Source organism: Salarias fasciatus, assembly GCF_902148845.1.
Source record: "Salarias fasciatus chromosome 7 unlocalized genomic scaffold, fSalaFa1.1 super_scaffold_4, whole genome shotgun sequence".
NCBI classification, from domain to species: domain Eukaryota; kingdom Metazoa; phylum Chordata; class Actinopteri; order Blenniiformes; family Blenniidae; genus Salarias; species Salarias fasciatus.
The window spans coordinates 410,428-437,010 of NW_021941229.1; the positions used below are offsets into that span (position 1 = coordinate 410,428).

At 46.5% G+C, this 26,583-nt stretch overlaps 3 protein-coding genes across 3 annotated transcripts in view; 1 reads left to right on the top strand and 2 right to left on the bottom strand.

The window, feature by feature from the left end:
- Positions 1–7,891: 7,891 nt before the first annotated feature.
- On the bottom strand, positions 7,892–11,457 carry LOC115383269 (uncharacterized). Its single transcript, XM_030085400.1, has 6 exons — positions 11,066–11,457; positions 10,539–10,653; positions 10,023–10,135; positions 9,299–9,398; positions 9,023–9,144; positions 7,892–8,953 (listed from the first exon to the last, which is right to left on the bottom strand). Exons 1-6 carry the CDS (start codon positions 11,154–11,156, stop codon positions 8,844–8,846), a joined length of 651 nt encoding a protein of 216 aa, XP_029941260.1. The 5' UTR covers positions 11,157–11,457; the 3' UTR covers positions 7,892–8,843.
- Positions 11,458–11,655: 198 nt separating this feature from the next.
- On the top strand, positions 11,656–13,931 carry rpl28 (ribosomal protein L28). Its single transcript, XM_030085401.1, has 5 exons — positions 11,656–11,710; positions 12,134–12,221; positions 13,366–13,489; positions 13,615–13,733; positions 13,801–13,931. The coding sequence occupies exons 2-5, from the start codon at positions 12,141–12,143 to the stop codon at positions 13,888–13,890; spliced, it is 414 nt and encodes a 137-aa protein (XP_029941261.1). The 5' UTR covers positions 11,656–11,710; positions 12,134–12,140; the 3' UTR covers positions 13,891–13,931.
- Positions 13,932–19,020: 5,089 nt separating this feature from the next.
- pdcl (phosducin-like) overlaps positions 19,021–26,583 on the bottom strand; it is a 40,965-nt gene continuing 33,402 nt past the window's right edge. The window contains exons 12-14 of the mRNA XM_030085546.1: positions 21,877–22,085; positions 21,568–21,749; positions 19,021–19,885 (exon numbers count right to left, since the gene is read on the bottom strand). Of these exons, the coding sequence (XP_029941406.1) occupies positions 19,322–19,885; positions 21,568–21,749; positions 21,877–22,085 (955 nt within the window). The 3' untranslated portion in view covers positions 19,021–19,321. The remainder of the gene's footprint in view (positions 19,886–21,567; positions 21,750–21,876; positions 22,086–26,583) is intronic.

Consider the following 26,583-nt stretch of genomic DNA (forward strand, 5'->3'; position numbering starts at 1 on the left):
TCTAAGATGGCGATTTGAAACCCAGCACAGCCAATCTTGTCCTGTTTTCTCTGACATCACGCCCTTACGCAAGTTAAGCCCCTCCCACAAGAACGTGTGACGAACGCCCCTCGACCAATCATGGTTAGAGCCTCATGGGCTCTTTTGATTGGTCAAAGATACCTGGAGCTGTGAGATTCCTTTTCAGCTCAGAACAGAGACAGATGGAAACGCTGTGCCCTCGCGGTAGAGCAGTTATGCTACACTCCTAAAGGATTATCAATGATACTCTAACATTTAATCCAAAGAAAACACAGAAAAATTAGCATTGACTAGCAAAATCCTGCCTACAGCAGCTTTAAGTACATGTTTGTAACTTTCCAACAAACCACATTTATGTATTATTTGCTTATAGTTAATTACCTATAAACCAAACCAGAATTTGATAGAATTTAATCTAATTTAATTGAGCTGATTTATTTTATTCAGTTCTTCTTTTCTGATTAAACATTTTTTAACTAATTCAATCCATCATTTTTGTATCAATCAATCATCTTTTTTGTGACCAAAATTATAATTTATTTCATTTCTTTTCATTCAAATCAGTTTGTGTGTCTCATCACATTATTTAAATTCAATTGAAATTTTCATCCTTGTACCATTTTGTTGATGTGGATTCATATCTAATATTTAATTTTACATGTCAAACTTTACAATGTAGTTTTAATTTATGAAAAAACTTTGAATACAACAAATTTGATCTAAACTTTACCACTTTATACAAACTTTTACTATTTTAACGTTTAACCCAGCAGCTATCAAGTGAAATTGATTTGATGCCTACCGGTGGTGGGCTGTTAGTCTTTACTGGTCTAATAGACCAATACAGACCAACCTGAAACCATTTTAGACCAACATTACACCAACAGTAGACCACTACAGAGAAAAACAGACTTCTGTGATTGTCTATGCTGCAATGTTGGTCTGTGTTGGTCAATCACCTGTGACAAAAATCCATCTGAGATGGCACGATGGACATCGGCGCCCCTCCCAGTTCACGGCGCCCCTCACGGCTGCCTATAAGCTGCCTCTAACCAGGGCCAGTTCTGAATGTATGCTCTTCATTTTCTATGAATACTGGTCTGTATTGGTCTAATCTTGGTCTTTGTTGGTCTATACTGGTTTAATATTGGTCGATATTGGTCAAATGGTCTGTGTGGTCTAATGTTCATCAGCCTGATGTTGGTCTATGTTTGTCTAAATTAGTCTAGTATTTGTCTATATTGGTGTAACGTTGGTCCGTGTCACTTCGAAACTTGTCAAATGTTGGTCTGTCTTGGTTTGTTTTGACAATCTATATCAGTCTAGTATTTACCTTTGCTGATTTTTACTGCTCTAATGTTACTGGTCAAATGTTGGTCTATACTTTTCTAAAGTCAATCTATATTCATCTATTGGTTTGTGTTGGTCTATATTGGTCTGTGTTGGCTTATTCTGTTCTAATGTTGGTCTGTGATGGTCTATACTGGTCTATTGTTATTCCACAGTGGTCTAAAATTGGTTTGTGTTGGTCTACACTGATTTAATATTTAAATGTTGGTCTGAACTGGTCAAATGTCTCTACTGGTCTGTTGTTGCTTTGTGTTTATCTCTACCAGTCTAATGTTGGTCCATCTTGGTTTGAGAAGGTCTATACTGGTTTAATATTTTCCTGCGTTCTTGTAAACTGGTCAAACCAACGTTTATGTTGACTTATTCTGTTCTATTGTTGGTCTGTAATGGTCTATACTGGTCTATCATTGGACTGTAGCGGTCTAATATTGGTTTGTGTTGGTCTATGCTGGTCTAGTATTTGTTTGTTGGTCTTTTGTTGATCCGTGTCAGTCAATATTGGTCTGACGTTGGTCTGTGGTCGATATTGGTCTAATGTTGATCTTTGTTGGTCTAATGCTGGTCAGTAAACTGCTGTATAGTTGATCTGTATTTGTATAATATGGGTCTGTGTTCGTCTATAATGTCTAATGGTCCAAACTAGTCAAATGTTTGTTTATTTGGTCTGATATTGGTTTTTGATGACTTATTGTGTATCCAGTAGTGTCTAATGTTGGCCATTGTTGGTCTAAAGTTGGACTTTTTTTGTCTTTCCTGGTCCAATTGTTGGTCTACGTATATCAGCTAAATGTTGGTCTGTAATAATTGAAACTGGTCTGATGTTGGTCCGTGTTGGTCTGTACTGGTGTAATGTTGGTCTGATATTGGTGTGGGATTAAACTGTTGTGAGACATAATTTTACCCTGATGATGATGTGTTGTTGCAGTTGTAATCCTGCATAGTCTTGGTGCAACAGGTCTAAAGTTCACCTGTCTCATATTGCTCCTCGTTGATGCTGCTATCTTCTGTCTGATGCCGTTCTAATACTAAGCTGAAGCGGCTCCATGTTTTTTCTGTGCCGGTCTGTTTTGATCTGAACCGGTTCGGTCTGCTGGTCTGACTGCTGGTTTAGCTTAAAGCAGCAGTGAACAGCAGTAATCCTGCCGGTCAGCACTGGATGATTCAACAGGTGAGATCAAACAGAACATGTTAATGAAACATTCATATGAAACTCTCAGTCATTTCCTCTCTTTTTTTAAAGCCTCAGTGGCTCTGACATGTCAACAATGTAAGATATCCAGACTCCCAGAGACCTCCAGTGAACCCACGGAGCCCCTGAAACTGAAATTCTGAGCTTAATGCAAGGAGCTGCGGTTGGGTTTCTCATGCACAGAAAACACACTGGACTGCGTGTCCGGCTTGCAGCCATGTTCTCACGGCTCTGCAGATCACTTAATCTGAACAAGACTGTCCAAGCACTCATCCTGCAGAAGAGCCTGTCGACAGCTGAATGAGTGCACAGACCGCCAAACGTTACGCAACACGGTCAGTTGTCACACCTCCACCGCCTCCGGGGCTCCGCATCACCTGTGCATACATTTCAGACACAAACAAACCAAGTTGCAAAGTTGTCCAGGAAAGAAGGGTCTCTGCGGGACTCACCGGGCTCCACAGGGTCGGGTTCAGTCCTCTCTCCTGCGGCGGAGCTGTGGGCGACCGAGCGACGGACGTGTGACTGCGAGCGAGGAGAGCTGCAGCAAGTCAAGGTTCCTTCAGACTGTGTTTACTCATCGGACAAAGTGTGTGATGAAGAGAGAGCGAGAGAGGCAGCGGCAGCTTGTCGTCAGGCAGGTTGAAGAAACGGTTAATCCATCACAGCAGCGGCAGCAGCGGCAGCTCAGCTGAGTTACACAGAGGCAGAACAGAAAGCTTGACACAGAGAAAAGGCTCAAGGTGAAACAGTACTATAGCAACCCATTCCCATCTGTCTTCTCACTGCAGAAGCTCTGATCTGGGAGTACAAACACAAAGAAAAAAGGTGCAATATTTGTCAAAATGGCCACAGCAGGACTTTTATTGAAATCAGATGCACTTTTTTCCCGACCACATTATCAATGACATCTCCATGACAACCATCAAGGAGGCCGAGTGACGGCACATGTTCTCACTGTGCCGGAGCGAGTGTTCTTTGTGTTGTGTGTGAGGAGGGAAAAAACACATTCTGAAAGAAAATGAAGCAAAGAAGCATCGGCTGCAGTTTGTGTTTCAACAGGAAGGATTTTTACATTATTTCATGTTCACGACTGGATAAATGGCTGAACGCTGGCTCCATGCATGCTCCAGAAACAGTCCATTCGTACCCATTTTGGTCCAAACTGAGGACCACAGACTCCGACTGAAACTTTATGGAGCGTAAGGCCTTTTGGTTGTGTTTTCACTTGAAATGTGTAAATGGAGTCACACCTGCGAAGGGCAGGGCCGGCTCTAGGCATAGGCGAACTATGCCCCCACGCGGTCGTACAAGGGGCGCCACGACGCTCTGTGTTCCGTGTGCCCCGCTGTGCAGCGGTCCGACGCACCGCGCTCCTCGGCACTGCTCGGCACTGATCGGTATCGTTCGGCATCGCCCCTCAGCTCCCCCACGCCTCCTGTATGAACCGTCACATAGGTTAACAGGGGCACCAATCTGAAACTCGGTGCGCGGCGCTTCCGCTTCCGTGCGCGGCGCGTCCTGTGTGAAGCAGGCGTTTGTCCCCCCTGTCGGCGGGCCTGCCCAACTATGTGAGAGACTGCCCTATCTCTCAATGATAAAGAATCCTTTAAAAACTTCCTGGATCCAGACAGTGATCCAGATCATCACCAAAATTTAATGGATTCTAAGTTAGCCCAAGACCCACCTTTCCACAAAGTTTCATTGCAATCTGTCCATTACTTTTTCCATAATGTTGCTAACAAACCAACCAACCAATCAACAAACCGACATGATTCCATAACCTCCTTGGCGGAGGTAATTAAAGCTCGGGTAGACGATGTTGTCCAAAAGCACTTTTAGTCACACTGAGTGAAACGCTCCCTGCCCCCTGGGAGAAGTCAATACATTATGTGGACGGAAAAAGGTGCGGAAAAAATCTGACCACTGCAGCGGCCACAGGACAGTAAAAACTCCGGCCAATCGTAAGGCGCGGACCGCTCTTCAGGAACCAATCAAATCCCTTCGCCGTTCTACCAGCCCCCTGCACGTACATTTCAGTGGCGTGCACTGGCCCTGGTTCAGAGCGCGTTGCCAAGGCGCTCGCGGTGCTCGCGGCTCGCGTGAAAAATAGAAGGAAGCGGCGCGGCGCGCTGCGCTCCTATGCGCGTTGTGTGCGGCAGTCAGAAAGGTTCATAACATTGGAGGCGATCACAAACTCAGTGCGAGTGGCGCTTCCGCGTCCAGTGCCTTCACTTCCAACGGGAGCTCCTCCAATGGGGTGGGAGCTGGGCGGAGCCTTGGGGAGACGCTACATTCGTGCTCCATGCTAGTTTTCCAAGATCGCCGACCCTAGCTTTAAGAAGAATGAATAAGAGATAAATGAACAGGATTACTATTGCAGCAACACATGACCTGTCAGTGGAGAACCGTCCAACGCTTGCTGGATTCCAAACCAGAGACGTGTTGTATTTCCCTCTTCATGACAGACTCAGCTGTGACTTTTAGTCTGGAAAATATGGTCACTGAAACTTTGACAGCGACTAAGCTACTGAGTGCAGCTCAACTACTCTATTTTCCAGTCTCTTGGTTGCACTTTTTTAAAAATCTGTTTGGCTGAGACTAATATACAATGACTAAGAAAAAAAAACTGCAAACCAACTGTGACAACTGCATGTCGCTGTATGACAACAGAAAGCTGAAAAACTTCCATTTGGTTATTCACTATCAGCGCAGGAGTCTGTGTGTTTACATGGGACTTTTTATTCCTCCGTAAATCCAAATAAAGCCTGATTCCGCTCTAAAGTCACTGCTGCTGCCGTAAACGCCTGAAAACTTTGTTCAGATGTACGTTTGAATCCGATAAGACCGGCGGGTTAGTTCTCCTTCGGAAGCAGAGTTTTCTGCTTATGAGGCGACTTTATTCCAGTCGTTCTGCGCATGCCCCATCATGATGACGTAATATTCCAAGATGGCGGCCCGCTCTCCGCGGTTCGACTCGTATGGAGACGATTTATTTAACGGCAGTTTAAGAAGAATTTGATACAATGAAACGAGCCGATCGACGGGCGCTTAACAACACGGATATTTTCAAAGCTGCAGAAAAGTTAATCCAGAAGGAAAGACGAGAAAAACGCTGTTTACTTCCCGAGACGGCAGTACGTCACAGCCAGCCCGTCCAATCAGAACGCTGCACACACCCCGATGAGAGAGGAGTCAATCCTTCATTTTCCCCATGTGAACACCGAGAGCAGGGATATAATTCTGAATTATTTACTTCAGAATAAACCAATTCTGAATTACAAGCACCATGTGACCACTCAATAATGTCTCTAAAAAGAAAAATGCCCACGGCACAATTTAAAGTTGAAATAAAATGTGCAGCAGGCTGCATGATGTTGAATGGTGACATCCAACTTGCGTCTCAATCGTCCATAACCCAAATTGTCCAGCTTTCGAAAGAGTTGGCACAAACGGTCAGCCTCAGCTTTTGCCTGTTGATTTGAAAAGACCGTCCTCCCTTGGACGTCTTTTGTGGTGGCGGCCGCCTTCCAGAGGATCAGGCTGCAGCACCGGCCAATCAGCAGCAGGCCAGTCATCATAAATCCGAAAATGCAAACATTTCCTATGTCCTCAATGGACAGGGGCTCCAGGCATGTGACCCCCTCCACTGTCCCCGAGCGTCCATCGCATACCCAGCATGCCGAGCCCCGTCCGGGCAGGCAGGATCCCGTCTCTCGTGCTCTTTGTTGATAAAATCGTATCAATTGTGTTGACAGACCAGCTGATCAATTCCATGGCTGCTATTTTGGTTTGTTTGAAAAACCCTGTCAAGTGATTCCTCCAGTCAACAGACGAGACAAAGACAGCAGCAGCAGAGACCAGAGGGACGGAGAAGCAAAGTAGATAGAACATGACGGGCGGGACCAATCACATTTACATCCGGTTTCAAACGTTCAGTAAGGAGACGTCCTGCTGGACTCGCTGCAGTCTTCAGAGCGGGATTTCGGAACGCTGTGGGGGACGTCAGGAAAGGTTCATGGAATGAGATGATGGGTATCTGAGCAGTGAGGAGAAGCTGAGGAGTCCACAGGTGTGTCACAGCTAACAGTTCAAATACTCACCTTGAACACTTCATAGTGGATAATTCTCCTGTTTTTGGAAATACCTACTGGTCCTGTCAATTGTCTCATAGAATGACAAATATCTGGTCATAAGCTAGAAAGCAATGAGGAGGAAACCGCCAACAAAGGACCAGAGTGTGAGATGTAAGGAGCACCACTGCGAAAAGAGCGTTGAAAATGGACAGTACTGGATTATGAACAATGAGAAATGTCTGAACCGACTTCAAGGCTACAATGGAGTCATGTCTGAAGTGGTGAGGGTTCTTTGGTTCTTCAGTCACCGGTGCCACTTTCTTCAAGCCCAAATACAAGTATGAGTCCTAACCTTTGGCCTCTGCATCTGAGGACAGATCCCACCACGACTCACTAAATGTCATGAAGTCATCTACAGTAAGTAACCATAACTATAACCACGTTGAACTTCTCACATCCAATCCTTTACCAGTCGATGCACCTCAGAGGGATGGGCTCAGAACTGGCATCCCCATTCTGTAGCAAGGCCGAACCAAGCTGGGACTCTGAGGCACGCCATACAGACGATTCAACCGCAGAAGATAAGAAGCCAAGACCGTGAGTCTCCTTTGAAATGACCTGCTGAAGAAATGATGCGCCAGGTGCTGTTTCATACAGGTCACACAGTCAAACAGGTCATCTATGTACTGTCAAGTTTAAAAGAGCCATATCACTATGACTGTATGTATATGCTTTAAGGTTTACACAGTTTCGACTCAACTCTTTATCTTCAACACAGGAGCCAATTAAAAAAACTGTTTCACTCACACTGAAAACCTAAATCCACATCAGAGAGCGGGAGATGGAGCGTGACCGATAAAACCTGCAGGCTGCAGCAGGCAATTCAACGTCAACAACATAACTGCATGGGTTTGTTTGGTATTTATTCCCTTGATTTCTCCGGACAATGCCAGCTTTTGTATTCACAGTTCAGATTATGACTGGAATTGTGCGATTTCCTGTCACCATAGAAACAGCGTGGATTAACGGTGCAGTTCACAGGTCCACCACCAGGTGGAAGCACTTCTAAATAACAAAACAAACTGTAAATATGGCCTTTTTTTACTTTACTGTTCATAAAAGCTGTATAATATACTATAATATCTTATGACATAAAAGACCATCTAAATAATTAATCATGCATATTGAATATTTGTAATATTTCTTGTAAAACATAATACGTTCATGAATTTACTCTGGGAGCATGGAATGTATTATCAGTATGACTGTTTTTATTAATGCTAACACCAGGATCAGGATCCAGATCGCTGCAGTTTGTGAAGTAAAGTTGAGTGGAACAGTGTGTGAAACATGGCATTCTACAAAATTTACATTTTACACACACACACACACACACACACACACACACACACACACACACACACACACACACACACACACACACACACACGCTTCAAAAGTTTTCACTTGAGCTATCCTAAAATGTTAAATGTTATAGAAAATTAGAAAAAGTGAAAGAATTTAATAATGTAATATTCAGAACATTTCTTAAAAACCTATTTTTTTATTTTGCCGTGATTATGGCCTCTGGCTTAAAACATACAATTACAGTGAATTAACTTAAAAGAAAGTGCCTGCTTTATTCTTATATTACAGTTTAGTGTGAAATAGACAAAAGAAATGGATTGGTCCACGTTCCATAATGTGCATGTTTGAACGTGTTCAAAGTACGACTTTCTGTTCCATTCATTTATGCTGTTGATGGAAAAACCCTCTTCTGAATTGTTCATGCAGCAAACTAAATTAATGCAGCAGTTACATTTGATTTGCATTAAAAAAGTAACTCCACTACTATATAGAAACTGTACTCAATTTTCAGTTACATCCACAACAGCAGCCAATCAAAACATGTTTCAATTTATATTATAATTTTCTGGCTTTTTACATTGACAAAAACATTTTGAACAAGTGAACTTTGTGAGAAAATCAACAGTGACGAAACAGAAGCAGCTTTTGGTTCAGAGCAGGAGAAATCTCTGGAAACTGGAAGTCTGGCCTCCAGACGAGCTCAGGTCCGGGTTCAGCACTTTCCACACTGATTCACAGCGTTCAGGAAAAACTCTGCCCCAGCTCCTCTCCTCTTCCGGTCTAAGGTGGAACAGCTCAGCTCCTCTCCTCCTCCTCAGATGATCTGAAGGTGGAACAGCTCAGCTCTCGACCTCCAGCGCCGCTTGTGCTTTGTGAACGGCCAGCTCCAGCATGGCGCGGTCGCTGAGCAGCTGGTGGAGGACGGCCGGGTCCATTTCCAGCAGCATGCCTGCAGACACACGGGGGAGACCCTTCAGCTGAGAGCCTGGAGTCCCGTTCAGACTTGCTGACGGGTTACCTGTGATATCGCCTGCATGAAGCGGATCCATCTTCTCCACCAGGATGAAGAGCTTCTCTCCGAGCCGCTCTGTCTCGTCGGCGTCCGACCTGTCGCCGACGTCCGTCTCTTCCGCGATCTGCCTGCAGGGACGTCCACACGTCTCGTTAAAGCTCCGCTCTATTTTCCTGACGTGGGCCTGCAGAGGGAAGCATCTGGATCTGGATGGCTCACTGAGGTGGAGGCCGTTGTGAGTGAATGTGTGTGTGTGTGTGTGTGTGTGTCCTGTGGACGTACTCCTCCAGCGTCTTGAGGGCGAGTGTCACCTGCTCGTCCAGCAGTCTGGAGTCTGACAGCAGCTTCAACACGGCGTCTCTGTGCTGCTCCAGAAGCATTCCTGTCCAGAGAGACCAGCTGGTCTGAGTTCAGGTTTCTGCAGCCTTCATCACCAGGACACACATTTTCTGACTCTTTCCACCAAATGAAATGTCCCTGAAGCCTGTAAAGCCAGGGTAATGCAGCTTCTGAACACTTCGTCACCTCTGTACATGTTTTAACTCCTGACTTTAGCAGTTTCACCCTGTTTGTCAGTTTTAAACATTTGGGTTTCTTTTGTGAAAGTTTTTTTTTTATTTTATTTTAAAGCTATTTTAAGATTTTTTTTCCACTTTAGAAATTGTAGTCATTGGCTTTTAAATTTGTATTTATCTTTTCCCATCTTATTTCCATTGTGATTTGCAGTTCTTTTCTTCTGCCACTGGTTCAGCCGGGATGTCATGTTGACTCTGGAGTGTAAATAAAATCAAAGGTTTGTTTAGGTGTAACAGTGGGAGCCGCCAGATGTGGCTCCAGCAGCCGGAGCTAGACTTTGGAGGACAATGCCAACATTGCAACGAGCTCAGAGCGCTAATCTAAGAATGATAACGTCATTTCAACTTAAGTCTGAATGAATTGGACCTGAAATAAAGTCACTATGTTGCTGCTTGTGGTCCAGAACGCTGCAGTGAATCTTATAACTGACCTGTGATCTTCTGTGAATGGCCGGTGTTGTAAACGTCCACCAGCTCAAACAGCTGCTCTCCCAGAGCGTCGGAGGACGTGGACACATCGTCCTCCTCCTTAAGAGTTCGCTCACTGCAAACATACGTGAAAACACCATCGAAAACATTTTTTAATGGTGAAAAAACTCAAAATGTTTGTTTGGACATATTTTTTCTTTGCATTTTTATGCAGCAGTTTATTTCAATGCCTCCGTCATTATTCGCATGTTTTGTGTTTCGCCTCTTACTTTGATCAATAGATTTACATCCTGAATTGGTTTTATCGAATCTTATTCCCCGCTTCCACAGAAACGTTTCACATCTTTTTCACATTTTCGTTTCACAAAAGTTCCACATTTACACGGCAACGTTTTGAAACCATCAGAAACCCTGAAAACAATGTAGTTTTCATGACAGGGTGCTGTTGTTGAACGTGGCGGCCCCAGTGCTCTCCATGGACGGCAGCAGCTTCAGGATCTGCAGCGTCCCTCCTGTACCTGGAGTCGGCAGCGAGCTGCAGGGCTCGCACAGCTTTCTCCACAGCCTCAGACAACAGGGCCTCATCCTGCAGCATCTGGACCAGCACTGGGCCTGGCAGCTCCAACAACATGCCTGAAACACAAAGGCAGGACAGGAAAGCTCTGTCTAGAAACACTGTCCAAACTCTGCTGGCCTGTGGGCCAAATTTAGAGTTTAATAGATGTTATAATCCCTACCTAACAGAAAAAATAGTGTTAGACATGTAAACTGCATATATATGCAAAGTTCATGACACTAAAATGCATTCATAAAGCATATCAAATGTTGAAAGTAAACCTCTGTGACACTATTAGTTCATTTCTAATTTCTTCCTGAGTAAAGGAGAGAATTCGGATCCCATGACGTTCCCATGGGGCGGCCTCTCATTTGGGAGATGCACAACCTGATGTTTCACACACATTTACCCAGATGCGCTCCAACACTCGAGTGTATAATGTTCACTGACTTCCATACAGACGTGCATTAGTAAACTGTCATTCCCCACCTGTCAGTTTTGCAGCATTTTCCTGGTGTTTGGGGTGAATCAGAGGGTACAGCTGCTCGCCCAGTGTCTCTAGGTCTTCCTTCTCATCCATGCGTGTTTTTAGGAGTTAAAACTTCATGGTGATCTTTAAATAATTACTTTATCCAGGTCTGTGCTTTTTAAACGTCACATCCTCCAATCACAGCAACATCTGGACTAAATCCACCTCAAACGGCGTCAGATTACCTTCTCTTCTGTTGTTATATTATCATATTCTTTTAATTCAAGGACAGATCCGCATGTGGATGCAGTTTAACGTAGAATAAACAATGATTTTAATCCAGATTAAATTGTTCTTGTTCAATTTGTCACGATCGCGAGTAAACACCGGGCGCATGTTAGTGACGTCAGCCTCCACCCGGGGAGTGGTGTGTGTTCCTCCGCTCACAAGAAACTAGTCCTACACATAATCACCCATATTATCTAGCGTAATTCCACACTACTTCAATGGATTTTGTACTTTTTATGTTTGTGTGTAAAACAATTACTATATGGAGTTGAATTACACATGTGGTTGAAAAAAAGTGCTTCACGTGCGGACGTATCGCTGGTAGAGGTGAGGATCGGCGTGCTGCGGTCTCTCCGGTCCTTTTCCTCCGCTAACAGGTAACGTGGTCGCTTCTGCTGCTAGTAGCTGCACTTTAAAGTGAAATTATACACTTACTAACTGTTTTAACATCCTTAATGTAAGCCATGGTCGTTAGAAATAATATTATAGTGAAGTGCGTACAGTAAATGTTTGAATTTTGCCCATTGATTCCTGTGGGAAAATCTCGCCGCGGTTAGGCCTCGTGGAGCTAATATTAGCGCGTCGTGCTAATCTATAATCATGCTAGTTTACTGACATTCTGTCGAATAAGTCACCTGATTAATTGGTGAATTACTACTTTTCAAAGTAGTAACGTTAGTCGGGTCACGCTCAAGTGACAAGTGAACACTTTAATCCCGGGTTGGTGGAAGAAGGTGGTGCGGCGTGCTTCCTGTTAGCTTCAGATGAGGATCAAACATTTTCCATTTTTTCTGTTTCAGCTTCATCATGTCGTCCCACCTTCAGTGGATGGTGATCAGGAACTGCTCCAGTTTCCTCATCAAGAGGAACGGACAGACCTACAGCACTGTGAGTGGTGACTCCTGGAGTAATGCTACGCTGCTTTCTGTTTTTGGTTTGGTAAAATTCTTTAGAAAACATGATTCTTAATGCTGAAGTAAGACACAATTCAGTTCAGCTTCACCTTTACAGCACCGATTACAACACTCATTTCTAGGCACTCTTACCGAGAAAACTCAACAGTTTCAAGGTAACTAATTTGAAATAAAGTGGTTAGCACAGTATTCTGTTTAATGGAAAGTCTCAGTAGATGAGTGTCTTAAATTCTGATTTACTTGAAGGAGGATGTTGAACTGAGAGCGGAGGAACCGAAAGCTGCTTCACCAGGTTCTTCTGACTCTGGGAACACTCGGGGCCCTCCGGGGTCTCCTCAGCTCTGGAAGGTTCACATTCTGGGATGAATTTATAGACAAGAATGGAGCCTTTGAAGTTGACCAGTTGATTTGCAGTTAGCTGAGGTTTAATGCGTTGGTGAGGTTGTAGCTCTTTAGCAGTCTGGAGTTTGTTATTGTCTTATTGTGGTTGTAGAATTTCATGTGTGAGCCCATGACTACATCCAGACTCCTGTCCGAAATGCCGTCTGCCAGGCTTTGTCTTGTCTGGTTTGTGTGAACAGAGAATAACTCTTTATAACTTAATGGCCTTCATCTTCAGGTAGAACATTATTCTGTAACAGATCCAGAATATAGATGAGCATCAAACTCATTTCACATGAGGAGCCGCATACAGAATGACGTCTTCTGAAGTGGCTTAGAACTCTAAATTCAAACTTTCTTTGTTGTGGTGCAGTGTATGTGATGAAAAGATCTGTTTTCACAAACAAAGCCCTTTCGGTGGAAAATGTCTGCAATGTCAGCATAAATCCAGTGAAATGTCCAGAAATAACATGTAGCTGCTGCATTCTGGGTGTTTTTCCAAGCTCACCTGACAGCATGGCTTTGAGGCTAATGCCCGTTAGCTAGCTTTGATGGCAGCCCAGTCTCACTGTTGTCTTGTGTCCACTACTTTAACCCCCCCAATAAATGTCTGTTTTCCTGGGGGGTTGGCCGTTCTGGAGCCCCTTGAGGACTGTTTGTGGCCATGTGCCTTCTGTTGCCACCCTGTGAAGCTGAAGCTGTGGTGCAGATTATCATGTCCTCCGTTGGATTGACAGGAGCCCAACAACCTGAAGGCCAGGAACTCTTTCCGCTTCAATGGTTTGGTGCACAAGAAGACGGTGGGCGTGCAGCCGGCGGCCGACGGGAAGGGCGTGGTGGTGGTGCTGAAGAAGCGTAGAGGTGAGGCTGACTTCACTCTGCTGTCTGGGGCCGTTGTTGAGATTTCTTTGAATGGTTTTTCGTTTTGCGCACGGCGTTGTTCCCTCGGACCAACTCAACATGCTTCTTATGTTGTGGTTTCACAGGCCAGCGTAAGCCAGCCACCTCCTACGAGAAGATCACCATCAACAAGAACGCCCGCGCCACGCTGAACAGCCTCCGGCACATCATCAGCAAGAACAAGTACAGGAAGGACCTGCGCATGGTGAGCCCGCTCCACTCCTGCTTCCGCTGGTCCGGGAACTGATCTAACCCGCTGCGTCTGTCCACAGGCCGCCCTGCGCCGCGCCAGCGCCATCCTGAAGAGCCAGAAGCCCGTCGTGGTCAAGAAGAAGCGCACCAGGGCCGCCAAGACCGCATAGAGTCATCCTCAGAATAAAGAATCATTGTTTGGACGAAACTCCACCTTTTCCTCAGACTTTTTTCTGATCTCGACAACTTTCTTTTGAAGTGCTGAATTTTTCATGAAGTGAATTCAAAAATGAAATTATTCTCACAGATTGATGCGATTAAATGAAATTAAATGTTTCCAGGGAAACGTCGACCTCACGGAGACTTCAAAGCTTCAACAGAGAAAATCACTGAGCAGTGTTTTTAGTTTCTTCCAGACTGCATTCAGTTAATTTGATTAAAATCTACACATGGAAGCTGGAGACTAAATGTTAGAGCTCCTTAAGTATAAAGCAGGAGTGTCAAAGGTAAGGCCTGTGGCCTAAAACCGGCCCGCAAGAGGCTCCGTTCTGGCCCACTACAAACTGTTTTCACAGCAAGGTCCCAGCAGAGACGTCGGTGACGCTGCGCTGACCAGCCTCATCCTCAGGGAAACGCCCATTGTTTAATTTTCAGACATGGTTTGGTTTTGTGAAAATGTCGACATCTTCATCATGAATACTCTGCACCTCGACAAACCCTCTGGAGTTCAGACCTTCAGGTTCGGTTCTTGCTGATGGGCTGTGGTGGCCGTGGCTCCTGACCAGCCCTGACAGAAACCATCTGACTGGGGGGGACTTTTAGGGCTCCGGGATCCGACCCCCCCCCCCCCCCAGCCAGACCAGGACAGGAGAACCTGTGCAGAGCAGCATCCTCAACAACCAACAAAATCAAACTCCCAGTGGAGGTATAGTTCTGATACACAAACGAAAACCATCTAATGTTTGTTTTAACTTCACTTCATTATAGTGAACATTTTCTGATTTGAAAATTTTGACCAGGATTACTATTGCAACAACACATTATCAGTAGGGTAAAACTGCTGATGGTGTGTTGGTGGTGAGTTGGATTTTCTGCGGAGGAGGAAACCGGACAGACTTGGCAGATCCAAACGTGTTGTGAGGGTCTGCTGCGAACGTCTGCTGTCTGCAGGGTTTAAAACTCCCACCTCAGCTTCTCCCAGGTCCTGAGGGAGGCTGGCGTCATTGAGTCTGAGTGGACCATGTTCTCCACCTCCATTGTTGAAGGTTAAATTGTCAGTGAAATAGGAGGTGTGCAGGAGAGGTGGAGCCAGATGTTTAAACTGAGGCTGGAGAAGCGCTCAGCTCTCCTTGAGAAGGTTGGTATTGGTCTACTGCTAAAAAAACAACCTCCAACAGGTTAAAAAGGTCTTCAAAATCCTGCTTGGTGACTTCCGACTGTCGCTGTGCAGTCTCGTTAGTCCCAACGTAGACGATCACCCGGCAAACAGTGAAAGGGACGGACTGCAGAAGCTCCAGCAGTCTGTGGAGGATTGTGGGGGGGCACCAGGAAAACACTGTGTTAAAGTCATTAAAAAAATGAATTTTCCTGATGCTACACGAGGAACGACGTGGGGCAGAACAGGGGACGAGGCGGGGGCGGGTCGGCGACATGGGTGTCCTGGTCTGGGGAGTGCTCCGCTGGTGCAGCCACATCCCCGGGTGACGATCCTGGCTCTGTCTGGGGGGGTAGAAGTTCCCGGAGCGCCTCTGAACAGCCTCCTGAATTAGCCTCCGGCGAGCTACTGAGGTCGAAGCCCGGCTGCATCGGTGGAGTGACGAGGTCCGGATCCAGGGACCATCGCCATGTGTGGCACCACAGAGGGAACCAGGAAATCCGTGGCCGCTGGATCTTGGAGGCAGGGAGCGGTGGACACAGGAGCAGCAGAGACCACAGCAGCAGACCCGAGATTGAACGCCAGTCTTCACCACCGACCGCGCCGTCAGGAAGCCGTTCAAGACGGGAAGTGGAGGCTGAACTGCGCTGGCCCTGGGCTTTTGTCTGCTCCAGGCCACAACCTCCGCCCATGAGCCCAGGCTGCTGTGCGGCTGAGGAGGACACTATAATGACGGGGCGGTACACCTGTCAAACGGTAACGCAGGTGTCCTGAGGCGAGCTCAGGGAGGACGGAAACCTCCCGTAGAGCAGAAGGGCAAAAGCTCGCTTGATCTTGATCTTCAGTATGAGTCCAGACCGTGGAAGCGAGGCCTCACGATCCTTCTGACTTTCTGGGTTTTAAGCAGGTGTTAGAAAAGTTTCCACAGGGAGAACCGGCTCGTGGCGGCCAAGTGTTTATAGTGACGTCGCTTTTTGATCCTTCGATGTCGGCTCTTCCTGTCATTGTGAAGCAGAATTCACCAGGCGTTGGATTGTTCTCCACCAACAGGGAACGTGAGCTGGTTAGACCGTCATGAGACAGGTTAGTTTGACCCTGCTGGTGATGTGTTGCCACCGCCGGGTCTCAGCCAGCAGAGCGTCTGTCTCACTGAGCTCATCTGACGGCCGGCAGTTGTCCCCTTTCAAGTCAGCAATACATTTTGTCAGCTTTAGGTACCGGGAGGTCCATGGCTGCCACCATGCAGATGTGGGTGTAGGAGCTGTCAGATTCTGACGGTGCAGTCTAGCGAGTCGGCTCGTCGGCTCGCAGCCAGCCAGCTGGTACCCACGGGAAGGCATCTCCGATTTCTGGTATCTATGTTGCCCAGGTTTACTTCAGCTGAGCCGCTGCTGCTGCTGCGTCGCTGCGGCTGCTGCGGCTATTTAGCAAGCTCTTATTTAGTGTCACCGATGTGTCTGAAAGTCTTCAAATTTCTAATTTTGCTAAAAGAAAAAATCGATGTTTTCTCTGAAATCTTTCCAGTTTTCTCGGTGGGTTGGCTCGTGAATATGAGTGTGTTGCTTTCTCTTCATGTTCTTGTGCAGGGTGTTCTCTGCCTTCAAACGCACCGTGTTTCCATTTTCATTTCAGAAAACGTTTCATTTTTAAGACAGGGGTTTGAAATGGCCGTTCGGCCACAGGGCGGGTGTGTACGTGTCTGAGTGATGGATGTATCGATGCAAACGACCCTGGCCTGCCGGAGTCGGTCACGTGGAAGCATTGGATGGATTTTGGAGCAGCCCAGCTGAAGCGTTCCCCTCGTGACCCCCCCCCCCCCCCCGGCCCCCCGTCCTGTTTATGCTGCTGACGCTCCTGCACTGCCACTGCTCTGCTCTCTGAGGATGTGAGCGCAATGGGGGGACTGAGGCTGTTCATGCTGCTCATGGCTCTTCTGGTGCTGCAGAGTCGGAGCTTCGAGCTGCAGGACACCATCCACGCCCTGATGGAGGAGAACATCCACCTCCACGACCAGCTGGAGAACCTGACGCAGGCGCTCAGGGAGCTCAAACGGATGCTGTGGCTCCACGCAAACGGTACGCAGTCCTCTAGAGTGTAGTGTTCCCCGTGTTCCCCATTGTTAGTATTCAGAGTATCATCTCCATGTTCTCCATTGTTAATTTAGAGTAGTGTTTTATGTGTTCTCCAATGTTTAGAGTGTGTTGTTCTTTCTGGCTTCATTACCAAAATGAACAGCAGCACTCACTAGTGGAGCCACATGGAAACGTCATGGTTATCGGCGTTTCTGCGGGTTCTGGTGTTTCTCTGTTCGGTGTCGAAGGCGTTTGATTCTGCTCAGAGCCTTGAACGTGCAGACTGGTTGTGTTTTCCATGCAGATGTGGGCCATCATGAGCACCACAGCCAGGAGGGTCAGCGCCTGTGGGAGGAATGGTCCCAGCACGGTGAGGCCATCAGCAGGACGTCCCTTCATCACCCAAACAGCTGCTTTCAGTTTCCACCAAGGAAAATGTATCTGGAGACACAAAATGTGGAAAATCTCTGGAGTGGATTAAATACTGCGATAGAAACCAAAACTAAGGCTGCATTCATAAAGTGCCACAGGTACCATTTAGAAGACGGCTTCACTTCTTGTCGCCTGTTTTAAAATACATTTTTCTTGAAATATCTTGGACTTTCCTGCTTTTTTTCTATCCTATTGGGACTATCTGTGTCCTCGTGCTGAGAGCGGTGTTTTTATTTGTGTGCTCCTTTTTGTGAGGGTCAGCCTTTGAATCTTATAAACTGGATCACACCACCTGTTTCAGTGTTTACTTCTGTGATTGTTTTCAGTGAATTATGAAGAATTGTGGAAAATACAAGAACATTTCATGAATGTGATTATCTTATAATCTGGTGATATTCTAAACTTCTCTTAACCAGGTTCTTTCTTTCATTCATTCGGCCATAAATGAAAGAAATGAACTTGTCAAAGAGGACTGGAAATGAGCCAGTACTTTGAGATACTGCCGTTTGTTAAAGTCATCCACATTAAATCAAACTAGAGCTCAAACATTCCAGTTTCTGTCTGATGACCCTCTCACATTGAGTTGTGCAGATCTGTTGCTTCGGCTGGTGGAGCTCACGAGACAGGTCTTCTCTGTTCCTCTCAGGCATCAGTGCAGAGACTCACCTGCTGCTGGAAAACGCCTTCTGTGGCCACGGCCCTCACAGCGCGGCGCCGCCCGTCCAGCGGCAGCCCCCGGCCCTGATGCTGCTGCCGCCCTGCCTGGTGCTGCTGGGCTGCATGTAGCCCGCCGCGCAGCTCTGCAGGACGCCATCCGTCAGGCTGCTCCCGCTCAGACGGATCATCGATCATCGACTCTGGAGAGCTCGCTGAACCAGTTAAATCTACTGGAGCTGCTCCGGTCACAATGACTCGAAGAACCACCGTTCAGAGAATTCTCTAGATATTCTGCAAAGCAGCTGCTGGGTTTTAATCAGAATGAAGAGCAGACACAAAAACTAGTCATTTCCTCTTAAAAAATGAACTTAGATAAAAAAAAAACAAGAGATTTTATGTGTTGCTTAAATACGATTGTTTTACAAATGATTTCACTTGATTACAATACTTGGAATTCCTGGTTCCAGCAGAGCTTTGCTGCATCAATGAAATGCTTGAGACTTTAGTCTGAGGCGGCGTGGAGTCAACCTGGAGCAGCTCGGTGGCAGCAGAGCCACAGCTGGTCTCCACCCGGTCTGTTCACTCGCTGTCAGAGCGCCCTGTAAGCTCTGGTGGTGTAAACGCTGCCTGGTTCATCAAGGTGCTGCCCTGAGCAGCGGTCCACTGCACCAGAGCCCAAGCTTCTCCACATTGAAACTTGTCCTGTTTGTCAAGGCGTGATGTGGCTTCCTGCTTCCAACCAGAAGAAATAAAAACACAGTTGCCACGGTGTCTAAAGGGTTTATTGGTTTGGAATGGTACAGCACATAGAAAAGTTAGAAAATGAACCGACGGTCCACTGAGAGGAAGGGTTTGATGCCAGGAAGCGTGAAACACAAATAAATAACAGGCGAGAGCCTAAAGCCAGCTCAGCTGGAATGTCCTGCGAGACTTCTACGTGCGCAGAATGGTCTGCTGTGGGGCAGTGGAGTGGTTTGGTTCCGCGCTGGCTGCTGGACACACGGGTCGATGCCGGCTCGCCGGGCCTCCAGTCCACGCCCCCCAGGCCAGCCATCAGGCTCTGCTCTAGTCAATATCGAGGTCAGAGTCCTCGTCGCTGGCGGCGCTCTGCACGATGGCCCCGTTGCGGACCGTTTTGGGGACGACGGGGTTCTTGTCGGGCAGCAGGCCGTACTCCTGCAGCAGCGCCTCCAGGTCCACGGCGAAGAAGTCCTCCCCGAGCTGGTCCGTGAGCCGGACGAAGTTCCCTATCAGGTCCCCTCCCTTGTAGACCAGCAGCGCGGGCAGGGCGCTGTCCCTGAACAGAGCGCTGGTGCTGATGGCCGAGCTGCGCACGCTGCAGAACTTGACCAGCGGGTACTCCTGCGCCAGGCACAGCAGGCTGCCGCTCAGCGCCTCGCAGCCCGCCGCCTCCGGCTCGTAGATGTGGATCATCACCAGCGTGCTCTTGTCCTCCTTGTCCAGAGCCTCCAGGAAGTCCTCGCCGCCGTTCAGCTCGTACACCTGAGCGAAGCGCTTCCCGCGGCACAGCTGGCGCCGCATCTCCTCGATGCGCTGCATGCGGTAGTGCTGGAGGAAGTCTTCGTCGTCCTCTTCCTCCTGCAGCATGTTGTACTCCTGCATCGTCATCTGGAGGCCGACAGAGAGGAGGCGTCACCGCCGAGTGTTTAACCTTTAACCTAAAACGTTAAAGCAGAACTATGCAAGATTTGCTTTAGCGCTCCCCCTACTGGTCTCCTGTGAAAGCTCACTGTCGTGTTTTCGGGACACAGACCCCGGGGGGAGGGGAGGGACCGGCCAATCACCGCCAAGTCTTTGTTTACCCCCACAGGGATTCTGAAACACATTTACTGAGGTTACAGACTGAGTTGCATAGTTCTGCTTTAAAGCCTGTTTACACCACAACAGTGCTGAAAACACAACTTTCTGAAAACATCCCGTTTCCATGGAAACAGAGAATGCCTGTATGAGCAGAGATGATAAAGTGGCTGCTGATGGAGTAGCAGACAGTGAAGTGATAGACAGAGGTGGTCAGTAACAAAGTAAACTTACTTAAGTACTGTACTTAAGTTATTTTTTTAAGGATCTGTACTTTACTTGAGTATAATTTTTTTCTGAGTACTTTTTACTTTTACTCCACTACATTTGGCAAATATATATTATACTTTCTAGTCCACTACATTTAAAAAAGGCTCTCGTTACTCATTACCTCGCTCTTTTCTAGGGATGTGCCAGTACCGATACCAGGTATCGGGCGGATACTGGCCTTATTTCAAAGTATCAAGTACTCTTGAAGGCTACCGATACCAGCTGCCGATACTCGAGGCAAGAAAATCCCAGGCGTAGTGAGCCCTCCTCACCAGCAGATGGCGGTAGTGCAACCGAATGGGATGCAGGCTGCCGTTAAACATGAGAGAGGAAGAAGCCCTCCTCTCCAGGAGGGGGCGCTACACCGCAGCGGGCTGACTTCTCCATGAGTCTCATCCAGAGCAGAGACGACAGGATGAATCCAGAACGGCTGCTCGTCTCACCAGAACTTCACCGGAGTGGAAATTCTTTTAAATCAGTGAAAACGAGCCGAGCTTTGCAGAATGCAAACTCTCCAAACCGACAAAACACACGATTTAAGTTTCACTTTCATTTTCTTCATATTTGCGCTCCTTATTTCAGTTTGTGCCTCATAACAGCATTTTCCTCCTCGTGATTTTTCTGATAATTCGGCCGAGTTCAATATGGCAAATAATGAGGACTGGAGCGTGTTTCACCGCTAAAAGCGCGAGTGTTTTTTTGACGCTCAGCCGGAGGGCAGTGTGACTCTCGGCTCGGGGCACAGGACAGGTTAGATTAATGGTAAAATGTTTTTTCTCTCGCGATAACGCAGCACGTTATTACCGTTAACGGCCCAGCTATACAAAACATAAATACATTTCTGTTTACAGTTTACATACATTTCTTCTGTTCTTAATATTTCTTCTTTCTTCGTTTATGACTGCATTAACTGAACAGGAGCAGTCTTTCATTACATATATATACACACACACACATTTCAAAAGTGCTGAATTATGATTCACAGTATTACACGATTTACTTTTTGTACTTAAGTATTTTCTAAAGCAAATACTTCTTTATTTTTACTTGAGTAAATTTTTGATTTGCCAACTTTTACTTTTATTAGAGTAGTATTTCACTGGTAGTATCTGTACTTTTACTCAAGTAATAAAATGGAGTACTTCGACCACCACAGGTGACAGCGCCGTCCAGCCTGGGGGCGTCCCTGGCAGTGGGGGGCCGGCTGTGGAGACTGGACTCACTTTGCCTTTGATTTTTTCCTGCAGCTCTTTCTGCTTCTCCCGGTCTTTCTCCTGGTCCAGGTCGGAGCGGCAGGTCATGGACAGCTTCTTGATCAGCCTCTCCATCTCTTTCTTCTGCTCCTGTTTCTGCTCCACCTCCAGCTGCTTATACTTCCTCCAGTCATTGATGACTCCCTTTGGTCCTGTGAGAGAAACCAGCTTTGTTTTGGGGTAACAGAGGAAGTCGGTACGCTGCATCTCCACTGCATTCATTTCCTGCCACTGAGCTGAGCCGGAACACCAGTATTTGATCTGTTTTTTGGCATGCACCTGTGTTAACAGCACTGCCGTCTGCGCTGTAATCGATCTCGGGTTCGGCGGCTTCAGCGTCCCGGATGGTCTTCCTCTCTCCATCCTCATCCTCATTGTCGCTGCCTTCATCCTCACTGCTGCTGTAGTAGTACTGCAGCTTCTCCCCCAGGAGCTTATCGTCCAGCGTCGTCATGATTACCGGCAGAAGGAAACACACCAAACACACCCTGCCAGGGAAATGGATCATGAGAAGTTCACATCATCACCACCAGTCTGATGCTGAAGTCAAAAACAAGAGAATCAACTCTCGCAGAGGTGCAGCCAAAGACTACTGTCAGGGCCGCACACAAGAAGATTTTACCTGATTTAGTGTTGGAAAATCTTTCCTAAAGCATGCTGCAGCCTTTAAACATCCCAATAACTACATTTTACTCAAAAAGGAAAAGAAAATACTCCAGGATGCTCAAATCAGACAAAATGAACTGTCTATGATTAAAAGAGTCTCTGCTTGTTCATGCAGACACAACTTCTCCAAATACTCAGCTTTTACAAGCAGAAACCATAATATTAAGGTGATGTTATATTGAAGCAACGATATATTCATTTTCTGAGTGGTTCCATTTAGAAAATTAACATTCACAAAATGATTTTATTAAAATGGCATTAAAATGGTAAACCGCAGTGGTACATTTCCAACTGAAGGAAAAAGAATCACACGAACGTTGATAAAACAAGTGAAAATTGGGAATATCAGCAGCATCAGAGGATGCATGCAGCCCAATTCCCTAAATCCAAACTACAGGTTTTCATTGAGTATACGAGATGAAAATGTCTATACTTTCACAAAAAAAGCATAAAGTCAATTTGAGACGTCTGACCTGTGTTTCTAGTGAAAATACACTACAAGCACAGCAACTCTTTCAAAACGACGTCCCCAACAGTGAACCTTCAACAGAACCTTCTGCTGCAAAATACAGTGAAATGTCCAGAAACGTCGGTATCCTGCATGTTTTCCAAACCTCTAAACTCATTATGAACGTTTGCCACTCATACGATTTGTAGTTAAAAAAAAAACACAACGTTTTCTCAGATTTCTGTGATAATTCGCTTGGTGGTTTGATCGGAGACAGTTCTGGCTCATGATCCAAACCACTGCGAAGAAAATGTAGGAAGAAATCATGAAGCAGATATCCCTCTGGCCTCCGGACTGAAAACAATCTATACTGGTTCAGTAATCCTGGATAAAGCCATCCGAGCTGTGAGAGGTCTGACAGGAAGGCCATCAGTCCATACACTCACACAGTGTCAGGTTAATGCTGGAGGGCCGGTTTAGGAAGCTCGGCAGTGGCAGCTCCCCTGACAGCTTAGCTGTAGCTTGGTGACAATAAAACAAGCAATACCTCAAAAATTACACGATTCCAAAACAAGCCAGAAGCGATCATAAAATACAGTCGGTGTTTCACATTATATGGTTTCCCTGTTAACTGGGGACCGGACTTTCTAGCTGCAGCTAGAAACTAGATGACCAAATCAGACTCACAAAAGGTACGGCGCTTTGAACCTCGGGTAAGCATAGCCAAACGGGGTTAAGTACGGATTTCTGTCGGGGTTTAACGTCTGCTGTTACTGGCGGCTAAAGGAGTTGGTTCCCAGTCACACCGTCAGTCATCAGCTGACTTCCACCGGCAAATCCACCTCCGATGTTTCAGCTAACTCGGCAAGTTATGGACAGCTACTCTTCTGTCTGAGGGTGGAAACGATCCAACCAGTGAAGTCAATCCAGTCTCGTTTCTAAGGAGTTCAAACAGCTGATGCGCTCACGAGACTGAACGGCGTTAGCATTAGCCAGCGGAGCTAGTCAGAAGATACGAGCAACACGATTGTCTTGCTACAAAACTGAAAGAAGCTAATACTGGCCGATGAACACACCCGCTTTTAACGCACACAAACATATCCAAGCCGATATCTTACCTTGAAACTGGAACAAAGCAACGTTCTCAGCCCTGAGGTCCACCCGCTGTAGCTAATGCTAATCTGTTTAGCTCACCACAGGCCCCGCCCACCGCACCGTGATGCCTTCTTCTTCTTCTTCTTCCTTGGAGTTTAATGGCAGCTTGCATCCCAAACGGTTGCACTACCGCCATCTGCTGATCGTTCCCTCTCTATCTTATACTGTTATTACACTCTCTCTAGTAGTGCCGTTTCTCTTAGAAAAGTACTCAAATGTCCTCCACTTCTTCCCCACTTCAATATTTCCCTCATCCCTCCTCCTTCCATTCCTTCTTGTCTTAATCCTGTCATCATCTTCTTTCTTTCCTGATAATACCTCCTGCAGTTCACGAACACATGTTCCACTGTTTCTGGCTCCTGACATAAATCACAGAGTCCTGTAGGATGTCTCCCTATCAGCTGCTTTGTGCTATTCAGGTATGTGTGTCCAATTCTCAGCCTTGTAATAGCTGTCTCCTCTTTCCTGCTGCCTCCTCCCACCCTCGTGCTCCCCACTTCCTTCTGTATGCCGTAAAGGTGTCTTCCTCTTTCTTCCGTGTCCCAACGCAGCTGCCACTTCCTATTTACTTCTGTCCACACTATGGACCTCCCCTCTGACCTGGACAGCCTGATGGGAGTATCAATATGTGCTTTCCTCACTGCTTCTTTGGCCATCTTGTCAGCTCTCTCATTTCCTCCCACACCTACATGAGCAGGAACCCACACAAATACAATTGCCACCCCTTCTCCCTTAATTCCTTTGTGTTCCAACAATACTGAATCAATTAAGTCTGGTCTACTGCTTGACATACCTGACCGGATGCTCTTTAGTACAGACACTGAATCACTGCAGATGATTACTTTGTTTGTCCTACTTTCTCTAACCCACCTCAGTGCCATCAAAATGGCAGACATCTCCACAGAGAACACACTAAGGTGGTCTGATGTTCTGCTGTTCATTGTCCTTCCGTGACCAGCTACCACTACCGCCGCTCCTGTCGCTCCCGTCTCTTGATCTTTTGACCCATCAGTGAAGACTTGGACGTAATCATGATACTTCTCCTCTACATATGCATAAAATGCACATGCAAGCTCTTGGCCTTTCTTCTTCCCAGATATTTCCATCAGTCCAAAATCCATCACCCTGGTATCCATCTTCCACACAGGAATGGCAGGCCAGATCACCGGTGAACAGAACTCCAGATCCTCCACTCCCAGTTCTCTGGCAGTTGACCCTCCAGTCCAGCCGAAGCTGAGTTTTCCTCCTCTTCCTCTCTCCCAGCAGTTCCGAATCACCTCATTTGTCGGATGGAGTTCTCCATAACCCCTCAAGTATGTCCAATAGTTGGCACTTAACTGGTTCCTACGTAGATCAAGCAGTAGTTCTCCTGCTTCCACTTGGAGCGCACACACTGGGGAAGTTTTAAGTGCTCCTAAACAGACCCTCAGAGCCTGGGCCTGGACTCCATCCAATCTTGCCAACACTGACTTTGCCGCTGACCCATATGCCACACTTCCATAATCTAGTCTGGATCAGATTAGTGCTATGAATATACGTTTTAAGGATGCCGTGTCAGCCCCCCATTTCACCCCTGCAAGACTCTTCATAACGTTAATTACTTTCTTACACTTCCCCACTAAATGTGATATATGCTCACTCCATGTTAAACGTGTGTCAAAGTGCAACCCCAAGAACCTAAAGCTATCCACTCTCTCAATACTTTGTCCATACATTCTCACTTCATTCCCTTCTGTACCTCTCCTTTGGGTAAAAAACATCACCTTTGTCTTCCCTACTGAAAACTTAAATCCCCATTTTATCCCCCACTCTTCAGTCTGCCGAACCCCTTCCTGCAGCTGACACACCACGTGCCCCACATTCCTCCCTCTTTTCCATATAGCCCCATCATCAGCAAAAAGCGATTTCCCCATACCTCTAGGCAAGCTTACAAAAATATCATTAATCATTGCTGTAAAGAGAGTGGGACTGATGACACTTCCCTGCGGTGTTCCATTCTCCACAACATAACTGTTGGATAGTTCTGTGCCTATTTTCACTTGGATGGTTCTTCCCTTCAAAAAGTCCAGGACCCAGTTGAACATTCTCCCTCCAAGCCCCACTTGATGCAGCTTAATCATCAGACCTTCCCTCCACATCATATCATAAGCTTTCTCCACATCGAGAAAAACTGCTGCAACAACTTCCTTATTTACCTGTGCTTTCCTTATTTCATCTTCAAGACACAGGACTGGGTCCATCACACACCTACCTCTTCTAAATTCACTCTGATGGGAGGCCACCAGATGTCTTCTTTCCATATAATGCATTAGTCTTTCATTCACCATCCTCTCCATCACCTTGCAGATATTTGAAGTCAGTGCAATAGGTCTGTAGTTTTCTGGTTCACTGTCATCCTTCCCAGGCTTCCTTATTGGAATTATTATTGCTTCTTTCCAGCTGTTTGGGATGATGCCTTCGTCCCATACTTTATTGAATAACCCCAGCAGCTTCTTCAGGCCCACCTCTCCTAAATGTTTTAGCATGGTGTAACACACACCATCTTTCCCCGGTGCAGTCCTCTTTGTCTTTTCCAAAGCTCTAATGAGCTCCTCCATGCCAAAGGGAGAATTTCCATCATCCTCATCATTGCTTTTCCGGTGCAGAGCTACTAGATTCTTCTTCTTGGTTTCATCCCGACCTCTTCTCCCTTCCTCTGACAAGTTATGTGAACTGTG